Raw genomic sequence first — 14991 nt, 5'->3', positions numbered from 1 at the left:
TCAGACGTATGTTCTTCCATTTTTGCCCTCTCAACCTTTTCCATCCATGTTCCTTCCTCCTTCCAATCGATCTCGTCGCCTCCCACTCCTTTCACCTTCCTCCTTCCAATCGATCTCGTCGCCTCCCACTCCTTTCACCTTCCTCCTTCCAATCGATCTCGTCCCCTCCCACTCCTTTCACCTTCTTCCTTCCAATCGATCTGTGGAAGGAAATCAAACCCACAAAAAGTTTGTTCTTTATTGAAATCAAAATCAAATCATAGAACCCAAAAATAAAATCTTGTTGGTCACCGGAACAGTCGATCGAAGCTGGCGATGGAAGTAAGGCAGAGGCGGAAGGCTGGCGACGGAAAGGGATGGCTGAGGCGGAAGGCGAGAGCGGCGGCTAAGGCTGGCGACGGAGGGAAGGAGAGATGGAAGGAGAGATGGTAGGAGAACGGAAAGGACCGATGACGACCAAACATCCCTTCAACTCCGACGACGACCAAACATAAGCAAGTTTATGTGAAGATTGTTGAGGTTGAAAGTCTGCAAATTTGCGTGAGAAGGAGAGAGAGAGAGAGAGAGAGAGCCAGAGAGGGAGGAAGAGATAAAGTGGTAGTGGAGGCTATGTATATCCATATGTGATTTTTTTATTTATTTATAATTTAATTTAAATTAATATTATTAAGGGTTAAAATGGTAATTTGTTATTATTCATAAAAAATTTACCAAACAACCATATTTCATTCAGCACTTAACCATTCTGACCCTCTTAGCCATTCTGACCTCTTAACTATTCTACACTAAATCATTCAACAACTGCCAAACAGCCCCTAAATATAATACATTACTTTCAAGATATATTTTGTTTGTAAAAAAGATAACACTTCTTATTTTATTCAGAAATATACATATCTTTTAAAGTTTTCTCTAAAATATTAACGAAATAAAATTATGATATACAATTTTTTAATATTAATATATTAATAAATAATTCAAAAAATCTAATTGAACTAATATATTTATACGTCAAATAAATTTTTTTGAACAAATTTAATATATTCTTTAAAAAATAATATTTTTTGGTAAAAAAAAAACAATTCTTATTTTCTTTTTTCAAAAAACAAATATATTTTTTAAATTTTAGCGAGATAAATTGTTTTATGCTAGTTTTATTAATATTAGTATGTTAATGAATAATTTAAATTTTTTTTAATTCATGTAATATATTTATTAAATAACATGTAAAATATTTAAATATTAAAATTAAAARTACATTGTTTAATAAGAACTAATAGTTGCTATAATAAAATAATTTTGAAAGTACAATGTTGTAATAAGAAAGTCACATAATACATGTGGACAACCTATATGGACAATAAGGTGACATGAAAACCTGATATAATGGGTAAATTTAAATCAAAAGATTACCAATGCTATAATGCGTAAATTTTTCAAAGTACAATATCCTAATAAAAATTAGTTTGAAAGTACATTGTTGTAATAAGAAAAATTGAAAGTATTATAATAATTTTTTTATGAAAGTAGATTGCTATTTTGTATATTTTATCCTTTTTTATTTGATGTCATTTTAATTGTTTTGACGAAAATTTTCAAATAATATATTTTGTTATAAAAAATAATTATTCTATTATAATTTAATAAATTACATAAATTAAATAACTCATTACAAATAAATTGATCATTTTACTTATTTTATTTTGTCAAATTTTATCTTACCAAATATTAAACATTTATTCCATTCGATCATATCTAAACACAAAACACACTCTAAAAACTTAATAGATATTAAAAACGTTTGTTTTTTTTTTTTTTCAAATAAAAACTTAAACACGCCTACCCTGGAAACATTCTACCTTCATAGCTCGTCTCCTTCACTTTGCGGTTCAGGCCAAGAAACACATCCTACCCTTGGAGAAATTCTACCCTAGCCGCTCGTCTCCTTCACAGCTCGTCTCCTTCGCTTTGCTGTTTGATTTCAAACACGCCAAAATCTGAAAACTCGATTTCCGCAGAAGGTAATGCTTTCCTTCACTCGATTTCTCCATAGCCATCTTCTTATTGTTCGATTTTTCTGCTTGTTCGATTACTTCTGCTTGTTCGATTTCTTCTACTGCATATTTGTTCGATTTTATGCTTGTTCGATTACCTCTGAGTGTTTGTGACCACATTTCGGTTTCTTGATGTTGATTATGGTTTATGCTTTAGTAACCAATGTTTGCAGATATGCCATTCAAGATTTTTGAAGGCTCTGATCCTGTTTTACTGAATGTAGTCATTTTATTTTGATAGAAGGGACAAACATGCCTTTTTATTTTGCCAGCATCCAATGTTTCCATGACTAGAGTTGAGTATGCAAATATACAATCATTCATTCACAAGTGAATGGTAGGTTATCAGTTGGGGGAAAATGAGATCCAACAGTGGTGGGAATGAAACTGAACCAACACTTGTGATACAACAAAACTGACCCCATCCAAAAACAAAAGAATTTTCTGATACCACATTTTGGCTGATTGGTGTTGGTATGTATGTAATACAAGAGTGGACTAAACACAAAAATACACCCAGCTAAGGACTTTGGAGTGAATCCAGTAGGGGCAAAATCTAGAATGATATCTTAAACTGCGTTCTCATCAGATGGCAAAATTGGGCTGTTTGAGCATATCTTCATTCCATGAGACGTTGTTCATGAATATTGATTCTAGTTGTTATGAGACTTTGTTCGGGTTTAACATTGTGTGTGGAATCAATTGACGTTTTTCAGTTGAAGTTTTGAATGTGTAAAAAATAGATGGTAGTTTACAAATGGTTTAAATGATTGGATATTTCAGTTCAGTTGATTTAATTAAAATGAATTGATTCAGATTTCAGACTTAAGACTTTTGTCAGTTTACAAAAACAAACAATCTTATATTGATTCAAATTTCAGACTTCAGATGTAAAAACAAACAGTCTGACTGATTTAGATTTCAGACTTCAGACGTAAATAGTCTGACCGATTCAGATTTCAAACTTCAACACCACCTCTTATAAATCAGAAGTGAAATCAGACTTTAAACTTCAGCACCTCTTAAAAAACAAACACCACCTTAATCATTAAAAACCAAGAGTTCAGGGGCTGATCGTCTTTATCACTAAAACCTAAGTTGAGGAATTTCTTTAACCTCAGCGCAATGAAGGTGCAAATGTGGAAGTTGGAGTATCACGTTCAAATAGGGAAGAAGTTGAGGGATTAGAGTGGTGGCTACCGACTGAAAAGAGGCTCGTGGCAGAAAGAGAACACCACATCAAGAACCAGAAAGAGAACGAGTGAGAGGGAAGAAACGACATAAAAGAGGAATCCAGGAAAGAGTTTCGAGATCGAGGTCTCGGTTCTGCAATTCAAGGTAAGAAATCAACATTATTTGGCAAATTCCTCAACCTCAGTTGTGTTGGATGTACATGTGTTTTTACCCGGTAGATTGAAGCAAATATGTGAGGCTTAAATGTTCAAATCTTGGGTTATAAGCATGTATGTGAGTTTAATCTTGAAATAGGGCTGTAAAGTTAGTATTTTGACGAATTGAAGATGCTAAAAGAGAGTTATGTATTCCTGTGTGGTTTTATTGCTTGAAATGTGAGAGTAATAGAGGTTTTGGGTCAAGCCCGTTGAGACTACGGGAGACGGTCTCAGAAAATCTATACACCAAGGTGAGTTCCAGAAAATCTATACACCAAGGTGAGTTCCAGGGACCCATCCTTTATAATGCATATGTATTTACGTGTTGAGAAATTGTGAGCCATATGTGCGTGGGAGTTTAATTATTTGTAAGTGTGTCAACGTCGAACCATGAGTGTGAGAAAAACATATGAATTGGTGGTGTGTGCCTGAGACGAAAGTGCCCAAGGGGTGAATGCCCACATTGTGAGGACCGGCTTCACGTGTCAAAAGTGAATTGTGGCCACTTTATACAGCAATAACTGTTGCATGAGTAATGTTGTGAGTACACCTTGTGAGTTTATGAACTTGTTAAGGAGTTAGTAAACATATGCATGATGTTTAAATGTGAGAACTTACATAATGTTGTAACTTGTAATGATTGAGATTATGCCGTGTCGTAGTTAAATAACTTATTATGAAAGGCATGAACAGTTTTCAATGTAATTCTTTGCAATTTTGCATTCCTATACTCATAGCTAGCAAACCAGCCACCGCTATTGGGAATGATGCCCATACTCAACTCATAAGCCTGAAAATTAGTTTTGGAATAATAATAACTATTCCCCTTCCACTCTACTATCACAACCATAACCATAATGATTCCATGGTAGCAGACCAAACATCACCTGAGATTGAAAGAATTCCAAGAGCGCATATAAATTGCAATTTCCAGACATCCTAATTGCGTATGTTATTTTCTCTATCTGTCATCAGTTTGACATATTGTTCTATTATATAGTTGACATTAACTTTTTTGTTGGACAGCAGGGGTGGATTTGTGTCTCAGCGACTGCAATGGCAGCCATTGGGGGCATATTGAGGTCAAAGCTAAGATTATCTGTTTTCTCATGGCTCCACCGTGATGTAATGAGAATACCCATCTTGAAAGGCTGCGTTTCTTCTTATGCTTCTTCCTCCACAGCACCTTTAAAATTCAATCACACAACTCAAAGTATCGATGGTGTCTGCCATTGCCAACAGCAGTTTCAGAGATATTTGAGGCCTCGGTATTACCACGATGGTAGGCCGAGAGGTTCTCTTTGGAGGGGAAAGAAATTGCTTGGTAAAGAAGCTCTTTTTGTTATTTTGGGGTTGAAAAGAGTAAAAAACGATGAAGAAAAACTGGACAAGTTTGTTAAAACCCATGTCTCAAGGCTCTTAAAGATGGACATGGTTGCTGTTCTCAATGAGCTTGAACGCCAAGAGGAAGTGGATTTAGCCGTCAAGGTTTTCTCATCCCTCCTTTAATCAATTAACTTGATCACTTAGTTGTCTTGCTTGTTTTCCAAATATCCACCTCTTAACTGGGCATAGGGTTTAGCAGTCAATGCAATATCTTTATGATAAACATATGGTTCAGGAGTATTTTGGTAAAATTACTTTATAGCAGCGATGATTGTTGACCATTTGCTAAAGTGGTTAGGGGGGGGGGGGACATAAGTCGGTTAGGAGGAAGCTATAAATAAGAAGGTAGTGTGGTTGTAGTGGCATGCAATGATGCATATTCTTTTGTAAACTCTAGTATAGTTGATTTGGGAGCTTACCAGTATCTCAAGCTGGCTGATTATTATATCAACAGTTTCTTTGTGTGATTTTGTCGGGTTGGTGTCACGATGCACAACGGTGTTCATCACTTTATTAGCCGTCATTGTATGAGAATAATTAACTCTGTGGTTTAAAGGTTGAATCAAGCTATTGTATTGGTAATATGAAATTTCAATTTTGTTGTGAACTCTTACACTTGCTTCAAAATGGTTATTGGACATAGGAGTTAAGTTGAAAGCGGATTAGCTATAATAAGAATTCAACTACTAGTACTAGCCAAAGTGGGTCAATTAAGTGGAAGCTCTAAATTGTAAATGGCTATGTTATTTGAAGCTATGATTGATAAGATTCACACCCATTTCATATAACAATCGCAGGTGGAATCTCCATGGTCGGTTGCAATGTGTGCATATAAATTCATATTATAAAGCATCTTTCTTTTGGTTATGATCTCATATTACTAGTTCTGGAATGATCTGGGATTTGTGCTCTGTTTTAATGCTAGTAGCATGTGGTATTAAGAAATCGTTGGCACTCATGTATTTAAGGAGACAATTATAATGCCAAAGAAATGAAGGGAGAAAAGAGGAATTGGCTACATTTTTATTTGCATCCAATTTATTTGTTTTAGTATAGTGCAAAACAAATTTCATCAGGGATGAAGGAGCAGAGTGGACATGTGATAATGGTTTTCATTTGTTGTCATTTAGTATATTATAGAGTAGAACCCTGTTAATGAAACGAAACCAAACGTTGTCCCACGTGGAGGTAAGATGTACATAAACGTTACCTCTACCCTACCCGAAGTGTAGAGCAGCTGTTCCTGTGAAGATTTCCGGCTTGTGAAAAGAGTGAAAAGAGAGAGATAACGGCAGAAAGAAAAAAATAAGATTAAATAAAAATTAAAAAGCTAGTTAAGAGTAAAGAATAACAAACAAATAGAAGCAGGTACAAGAAAAACATAATCAAGTTAAGGAAAATACACACCCCTAGTCCACCCACTATCCTTATCTCCCACTCTCTACGTTGCCCAGTAACTTCCTTCTAACTACGCACGCTAGCTGCAAAAACCCACCCCTAGTCCGCTACCCTAGTACTCCATCTCCAATAGCTCCTATGAGAGGTCATGTCCTTGGGAATACCTAAAACTGCTATGTCCAGTTGCTCATCCCACATCCTTCTTGGCCTACACCTCCTCCTTGCCCCCCCTATCGTCATCCAATCTATCCTCCTCACAGGAGTTGACACCTGTCTCCTATGAACATGACCAAACCACCTCAATCTTCCCTCCCTCAACCAAACTGTGATTAGTGCAACTCCCAACACTGCCTGGAAGACCTCGTTCGGTGTTCTATAGAATTTGTAGGATCCTGCTATTGGAATGTAATAGATTGGCACCATCAGCTTTTAGGCACCATTAGCTTTCCCTGTGTGTGTAGCATCTTTATCTATCATAACATTATTGCCTTCCTTGCTTGTTTTAATTGTTTTCTAAAGTTTAAGACCCCCAAGCAATACTCCCTTTACCTGCAAAACACACCATCTCCGTTACTCTTTGTATCCATATTTCATCCACCAAAAACATATAAATGCTTACTTAATACTCATCTACTTTCCCGTGAATGATTTTGAAGTGCTAAATTTTGTTTTATACCCATGTATTGGCATTGAGCTAGGAGCGAACTATTGGATACATGTATTATAATTGTATTAAAATTCTTATCATACAGCCGGTTTATGGAAATTTCAGATGTTTTGGGTCATTCAAAAGCAAGACTGGTATCAGCCTGATGTATATCTATATAAAGACTTGATCATCTCATTATCTAAATCTAAAAAGATGGATGAGGCAATGAAGCTGTGGGAAAGCATGAGAAAAGAAAATTTGTATCCGGATTCTCAAACATACACAGAAGTGATTCGCGGGTTTTTGAGGTTTGGGTCTCCTGGTGATGCTATGAACATCTATGAGGATATGAAACAATCTCCGGATCCACCTGATGAGTTGCCATTCAGAATTCTGTTGAAGGGGCTTCTGCCGCATCCCCTGTTGAGGAACAAGGTCAAACAAGACTTTGAGGAGATTTTTCCCGAGCAGAGTATTTACGACCCCCCAGAAGAGATATTTGGATTGCGTTAAGGTATCGTATGTTATTTTGAAATTACATAATATTTGTTGTTTGTTTTAAGATGGTATCTGGATAGTTTATATCTATGCGAGTTTTGAACATACTAGTTTAACCTTGAACTAGAAAGGTCTAATTCTTCAGCCATTTTAGAGAATAGAAAGCTATTGTTGATTCAAGTCCCAACATGTTGGTAATTTCGGAGATTATCCTTCTGATAGATTTGTTTTTAATAAAAGCGTGTCTGTCTAATAGAAGAATGCCTCAAAATCTGTGTAAAAGTCATCCTTCTAAATTATACTATTGTCTCAATGTGCAATGGGTTGCTCAGTCTTTTGATATGCAACAATTGATCACTTTAGCCCTTCCTTTTGGTTTTAATATAAATTAAGTAGCATGAATTGTCAATTTGGGACAAAAGTATGATGTGGAAATAACAAATTGATGGAAATGTCAGCATCTTGACTAATCTTGTTGATTTATGTGATCAACATTGGATGAAAATACCAAAGGGTCTTTGGTCTAGTGATATCATAGCCCTTGGCCTCCTAGGAGTTCAGGGGTTCAAACCTTACTATAGGTAAGGAAGGTGTGTGAGTTTATTTGTTGCATTTGCCGTATATAAATATTATATACTTCAAAAAAAAAAACATTGGATGAAAATAATGCAACTAATATGATTATGAGGATTCTTTTTTTTTTGTTTTAACTTTTAAGTATGCTTGGGAAAAAAAAAACAAAATGACAATATGACCACAATTATCAAATTTGTCTTATTGGATTGGTTTGGTTTGGTTTGGTTTGGTTTGGTTTTACCATCATCAACTTCGTGTTAGGTCTTGTATTCTAGACTTGTAGTATCTTTATGAAAATGTTGTTGATCTCGTTAGGTGATTGTCAGGGTCGGTCCTAAGATTTTTGATGACTTGTGTGAAAATAATAAAAAATGCTCCTAAGCCTATTTTTTAAGTCAATGAAACAATGAAACATGCGATTTTTTAAAATGTTTAGAATCTATTCAAGCTAAGTATCTCACCCCGATGTTGGTTTTTATTAATTATAATTAAAAAATACGATGGGGGGACATAAAAAGCAAAACCCCGAATACAAAATATAAAATGATAAAATGTCCTGGGATTAGTCGGCTCGCATAGCGGGTTGGATATCCAGGTTAATAAAAAAATGATAAATCCTGGATTAAGATCGTGCTTCCTTATTTTCCAGTTTTCCATTTTCCAAATTGAAATTAGCAAAATTGAAACTTTATTTCAATATATGAAACTTAAAAGACAAGGAAAACTATAATTAGTTTTTAACTAAAATAGTAAATTATATTCAAATTGCTGTCATAGTAAGCAAAAAAGTAAAATTCAAAAGTTATAGGTTTAACGACTAAATGTTAAGCGCTTATCAGTTAACAACTTAATAAGTTTAATGAAACTAACGGCTTATTCACTCAACTATGCATGACTGTTTCGTAGTGACTTAATGATATAGAAAGTGACTTATTCAAAAAGCTTCTAGAGGGAGCCTTATATAGAAAGCCAATTTTTTTTTCCAAACATGTCCCTTCCAACTAAAAAAACGTTCTTTACATCTGCAAAAAAACTCTCCCAAACAAAAAACTTTTCCAACTTATGCAAACAGATTAACTCATACAGACTAGTTTATATAAACAAAAACGTTCCTCCGCCCATGGTTTTTCTCGTTTTGGGTTTTCTACGTAAATCCGGTGTCTTTCTATCTCTCATTTTATTTCCGTCAAGTTATGTTGATTATTTTGTGGTTGATTATCTCTCGTTATAGGACTTGAGAAAGGTGGTAGGCCGAAGAACCGTTGAACGCTATTACATGATAGCATCAGAAGTACTGAGTACTCTGGCATACAAAGCTATGCAGCTAGACTTTATGTGAAATAAAGACCAATTTACAGGCTCAGTGTAAAACTTCAAAAGGCCCTCAATTGATCCTTGGGCATCATCATACTCCAGGAACATGGTTAAGGCCAGAGTCTTCCTCTATATTAATTATTTATCTCGTACTATATAAAGATGGTGGCAACTTGTGAAATCTCCCAACCTGAAGTACGCGACTTGGTCCTGATACGGGCCAAGCATATATATCGTGTGGCCAACTCCAAACCGTTTCTTGAATAGGGTATTCAACTCCAGGTCTGAATGGAAAACACATCTTTAGTGGAAATAGTAGCAAGAAAGAGGATGTCTGTATATATAAGAACCGGAATGAGTGGTAAACTATACACGCATTTGTGGGTTCAATTCAATGTGAAAAATGTTATAGATTAACTTATAAGAAACTTTTTACATCAAAATGAGTGAACAATTTACAGTGGATACTTATGTCACTTATTACTTGCTTTCAATATTTATGTTTCCTTGTGAAGTTGCATATTTAGTTGAATGTTGGTGATCATTGTTGGTCTTTGAATTAGTTAAGCACATTTTGGATCTGTATTTGTATTTCATATTATACTGGTATAGGTTGGTTATATTTATCTCGTTATTATTTACGACTTGAGATCTCGGTTGTATCACGCGCACCTATGCCACAAATAATACCAAAATGCGAACGACAAATGCATGTAAGTGTCATTAATCAAGTAGTGTGGTTTGTTATTCCGAAAAAAGAACTTGCCTCAAAATGTATAGAGCTAATCAGGTACAGTTTGAGGATATTTGATGAACTATAGAGCTCTAGTAGTTAAAAGGAAAAAAAGGGAAACCAAAATACAAAGAAACCGAAGGATTGATTTCTCATGTATACGACTATATATATATATATATATATATATATATATATATATGCGTGTGCGGTGTGTTTCAAAACTCCACAAGCCTTCATTGTTAACTCAACTTGACGCGATGAAATGACCAACTTAATATCTATGCGACTAAAGTTCATTTAGCGCTTGTGGACTATTAGTAAAGCCATGCTCACACCCACAGAGCTCCTGCATTTTTGAGCATCGGTTGTAGTGACCGTTGAAGGTGAAGGCTAATAATCTCTGTGGCTCCACCAACAAATTCACCTCCTATGAACACGGCCGGGATTATAGGGTTCCGTCCAAGCCTCAAAAGGGCTTGCTCAATTTCGCGGCCTTTGGGGATCTCATCTAGCTCATAGATGGATGAGTTTACTCCAAACTCCAAAAGGAGAGACTTTACAGTGTGACTCATAGAACACGTACTCCTACTGAATATCACCACGGGTCTCTCCGACACCATTCTTGTGATCATATCCATTTTAGAGATTGAATTTGAAATTTGTTTACAGAAAGGTATGTATAAGACGATTGAAAGGATTATGGGGTTTGGTGTGAGGAAGCTAAGGAACAATGTGGCCATTATATAGGGTTTGTGGAATACTGCATTATAAAGAATAAAGGCATGAAAACGAAGTACAGGAGAACCGGGTTCTTGATATCTCCATTTGTCTCTTATGATCAATTAGGTTCCTGTGACATATGAAATTATTCCATCGATCTATATTCATTTATGAATTTGTATAAAAAGTCTATCATACTTTTATGGCTTTAATTATTATATAAATGGTCGAATGAGAATAAAAACTCTCTTTCATAATTAGATACTTCTTCCTGTGAACCCATTTAAGGCAAAAGGAGTACATTGTAATTATGTCAGATTCTTATGACCTATATATATATATATGTATATGTATATATAATAGAGATTGATGACATACAACAAGATCAAACTTGAGATCTCATGTTTTTTCATAAACGATTCGGTGATTGCTAGACTTTGCAAATTTGTATGGATGAGGTGGTTTGATAGTTACAGGTGGATTAGGTATGCGAAGAATCGAAAGGGAGGGCCGGGGAATTTTCCTTTCGGTTTGTGCATTTCTAAAGTGTTTTTCATGTGATGGCATTGCATTCCCCCTTATCTATCGCGATTCCAAGTGATTTTCAGAACTCTTGTTCGCGTAAAATTGACGTTGTTTCTCCACATACGTCATGCGCATCTTTTTTTCTAACTTCAGCTTTACGTGGTGTTTTTCCGGTAGAAAACACTCTCTATCTGTAAGCTGCTATCATGAATACAAATAATCCAAGGAGTCTCCCAATTCAAACCTATAGGTTGATGTTGCTGAAAATGCCTTCAATTCACCCACAAGACTTAACGTGTGAGAATATGCCTCAAATCCAAGTAAGAAATTAACGTAGCGAAGTAATTTGTGATTGCGGATATATGTAGGCCGTGAGATGAACCTTGAGGTAGCTACGATACATATTTTACGATATCATCATTCAGCTATATGTACGATACGCTAGTGAGAAGTTGATCATGGCAACCTAGTGGAAGGACTCAACCAGATCGTCGAAGCATGTTTTGTTGACAGACATTAATTCACTGATGAATTACCAACGGATTCCACCATTACCTAATCTAGAGTTCCACATACTCTCATAAGTATATCATCTCATCTCTTCGCATCACAATATATATTTATAAGATCAAAAGATTGTTGACCATTTGTCATTTACTTTTCTTTTTTTATTAACCTAGATATTCAACCCGCTATGCGAGCCGATTAATTCCAGGACGACCACCTGCTTTACGAATAGCCCGGAGTCATCGCACTTGAACCTCTGTGACCACAAGTTGATTTTAGGTTACTTAAATTTACAACTCTAATTGAGGTCATAAAGAATCCTTCAAAGGGTTTCTTTTATATTCATTTTGTCCATGTGTAAGTAATGGAATGGGGGGCATCTTTGGATAAGGCCAACTTTGCTTATACCCTCGTGAACGAACATACAAAAAGTTTTTCTTACACGAGATAATGGACCAAGAACTTTTATATTCCTTGTGAAATTGTGTATGTTAAGTATACCGAATATCATATATGGTTCACAAAGAGATATATATATATATATACATTTTAATTTTGTAAATTAATTAATCCATGCTAGTTTTTATATTTAAGAGGAAATGGTTTTATTTAAAATCCGAAAAAGGTGTTAGAGAATTCCTGAGAACCGTAAAACCAAAAGCATATAAGAATTTTTGAAGTGAAAAAATAGTTATATTCCATCAAATCTAGAACAAAAACAAGCATAAGCGTCATCCAAGTGATATTAAATAGAGAACAAGAAAATCCCAAAAGGTGAATCATAATCTGGTTCGCATAGAAACCCAAAAATGATAATGTATTAAAAAGGTTACACAAACTAAATCCCGATCGACATTTTTGTTGAGGCAACTAACTTGTATATCTTAATAACATTTTAAGCGTTTTCCATGGACCGTTCTAGGCTAATGATGAGATATCCGTGTCACAATCAAAGAAGCCATCCATAACATTACGGGCAATCGTTGCTTCACGCCATAGGTACCAAATAAATTACCTAGTGCTAGAGGTCTTCGATTTAAAAGAAAACATCTGATGCGAAATTTTGAAGTTTACAAATAATTTATGTAGAGCTTATACTTTTTGTCAAATATTGTCCACAAAACTTTGATAAAAGATATGATATTCCAACTCATGAAAAGAGCATTAGAAATTTGGAATAAAACATGTATGAAGAATTAATAGAATATGAGCCGTACACAGACACATGGGCATAGATCTCTAAATCTGCTTCCGTAGCAAAGAGATTCGCTACCGGCCAACTTTTTCCCACGTATCACTCTCAACTTTTGCATCTCTGAACCTAATATCACTGTCTGTGACCAACCTAAAACATTCTCTTTTCTCCACATATCATCCTTACAAACTCTATATATCTCTCCATGGCTCACCCACATTTCATGCACACAACAAATTAAACCCACTCCTATTGAATCATTAATCAAACACTTCTAGTTAAGTTCAATTTACAGATGGATGGTGTGAAGAAAATGGTTTCTGAGAGGCCTGTGGTGATCTTCAGTAAGAGTTCTTGCATCTTGTCCCACACAATCAAGTCCCTCTTCAATGACTTTGGTGTGAACCCTACTGTTTATGAGCTTGACGAGATAGCAAGAGGCCGAGAAATCGAACAGGCATTGTCTGGGCTCGGCTGCAGCACAATCCCAGCTGTGTTCATTGGTGGTGAGTTGGTTGGTGGAACAAATGAGATTATGAGTCTTCAACTCAAAAGAGTTTTGAAGCCAATGCTCATCAGGGCTGGAGCTTTATGGGTTTGATTCGATTCATAATAATCGTTGCAGTAACATAAGATCATGTACATTAATAATAAAGCACGTCTTAAGTGCGAATAATTAGAGTGAGAAACATGATTAGTTATATCGTAGATCATATCGTATGAGATTATAAATACGACGAGGCTACTAGTACTAGGTTTCATTTTTATCTCTGGTATCCTCTTTTTTGCTTTGTGATGATACTATGCTGCAATATCATACTTCTAGAGTTGCCTCTCCTCCATTTTTCCTTTTCCTTCTTTCTTGGTGCCCACCAGCGCACCTGTACTAATCTCATGGGTCCCGTAAAGATAACAGTCAGGAAAATCCTCGATGGTTATGTCAAGACTCAAATTGTGACCTATGTGTTGAAATTTCCCTGGAGACTGTTTTGATGACGATCATATGGAATCTTAGGGTCGTTAATTGAACTCGTTAAATTTACATCTTTACCGTCTTAGCAATGGCAAAGGAATAACTCTTAAAATGTCTTTGTTAACAATTATTTTCTGGGAAGAATTTTCTCTCTCACTCTTCCATCCCCATCCTTCTTGAATGGATGGAGCTATGCAATGCGTTGCGTAATTTGAATGCTCATCCTTCATTTATCTTATATAAGTAATGGTTATTTTATCGAAAATCCGTCTAAAATTTTCGACCACTTATTCCGTCTAAAATTTTCGACCACCTATTCGGTCAAATATACCAAGTATTCTAGTAGTGTAAAACTCGATTGATTTCTTTTCCAAATTTAACCCACAGAAGAAATTATTTCTCATTGCAGATGTCTATATATAATTTATCCTTATATATTTTCTATCAAGAATATTAGTTGATCTTTACATACATAACTACATAAGATTGTGACAAGTTACAAATATTGATATACCATATACCATATATATCTATATATATATATATATAGAAAAGTTTATTTGAAAAATGATAAATATTTGAAAAATAAAGAAGTGATCGTTGTGTGATGATTCCACGTAAAACTTGCTCCATTTTCTTTATGATAGTTAATGACTGTGCTTTAATATTATCACTTCTTTCTACGTGTATTTTGGATTTATTGTTGATGCTAAATCCACCTTTTAAACATCTTGCAATACAGAAAGATTGACATTCCATTAGATGTTCGAGTTTTATATAATTTTTATATAGCATCAATTCATTTTCTTTCCCCACACCAAGAACATGATCAAAGTATAGTTACGCTCTTCTTGCTCCCTCAATCAGAAATAGAGATTCTTTATATATATATATATATATATATATATATATATATATATAGGGAAGGGTTCAAACGAGAACCCCTGTGATTTACGAAAACACGAGAACAACTTAATAACCATATATTGTGATAAAGATAAAATTAAAAGATTTTTAAAATTAAAATTAAATTAAAAAAAGATTCAAAAAAATTTAAAATTAAAAAGGG

The 14991-nt window shown here is 34.9% G+C and overlaps 3 protein-coding genes across 8 annotated transcripts; 2 read left to right on the top strand and 1 right to left on the bottom strand.

Annotated features, from left to right (window-relative positions):
• The first annotated feature begins 1871 nt into the window (after nt 1–1871).
• LOC112520648 (protein THYLAKOID ASSEMBLY 8-like, chloroplastic) lies at nt 1872–7642 on the top strand. Of its 6 annotated transcripts, none has more exons than XM_025129069.1 (4): nt 1872–2021; nt 3186–3392; nt 4475–4933; nt 7002–7642. In XM_025129069.1, the coding sequence occupies exons 3-4, from the start codon at nt 4502–4504 to the stop codon at nt 7389–7391; spliced, it is 822 nt and encodes a 273-aa protein (XP_024984837.1). In that variant the 5' UTR covers nt 1872–2021; nt 3186–3392; nt 4475–4501; the 3' UTR covers nt 7392–7642. The 6 variants fall into 6 exon arrangements, with proteins under 6 accessions (XP_024984837.1, XP_024984835.1, XP_024984836.1 ...); XM_025129067.1 differs by having other exon boundaries at nt 3176–3392; XM_025129068.1 differs by having other exon boundaries at nt 3176–3392; nt 4472–4933.
• Nucleotides 7643–9975: 2333 nt separating this feature from the next.
• On the bottom strand, nt 9976–10710 carry LOC112521354 (monothiol glutaredoxin-S2-like). The gene has a single exon (XM_025130168.1). It carries the CDS (start codon nt 10638–10640, stop codon nt 10332–10334), a length of 309 nt encoding a protein of 102 aa, XP_024985936.1. The 5' UTR covers nt 10641–10710; the 3' UTR covers nt 9976–10331.
• A 2468-nt stretch (nt 10711–13178) lies between these two features.
• On the top strand, nt 13179–13788 carry LOC112521332 (monothiol glutaredoxin-S4-like). The gene has a single exon (XM_025130122.1). The coding sequence runs from the start codon at nt 13245–13247 to the stop codon at nt 13548–13550; it is 306 nt and encodes a 101-aa protein (XP_024985890.1). The 5' UTR covers nt 13179–13244; the 3' UTR covers nt 13551–13788.
• The last annotated feature ends 1203 nt before the right edge of the window (nt 13789–14991 follow it).

Source organism: Cynara cardunculus, assembly GCF_001531365.2.
Source record: "Cynara cardunculus var. scolymus isolate 2C chromosome LG 11, CcrdV1, whole genome shotgun sequence".
Classification (NCBI taxonomy): domain Eukaryota; kingdom Viridiplantae; phylum Streptophyta; class Magnoliopsida; order Asterales; family Asteraceae; genus Cynara; species Cynara cardunculus.
Note: the sequence above shows the minus strand (reverse complement) of the source record. Positions and strands in the feature narration are given on the sequence as shown.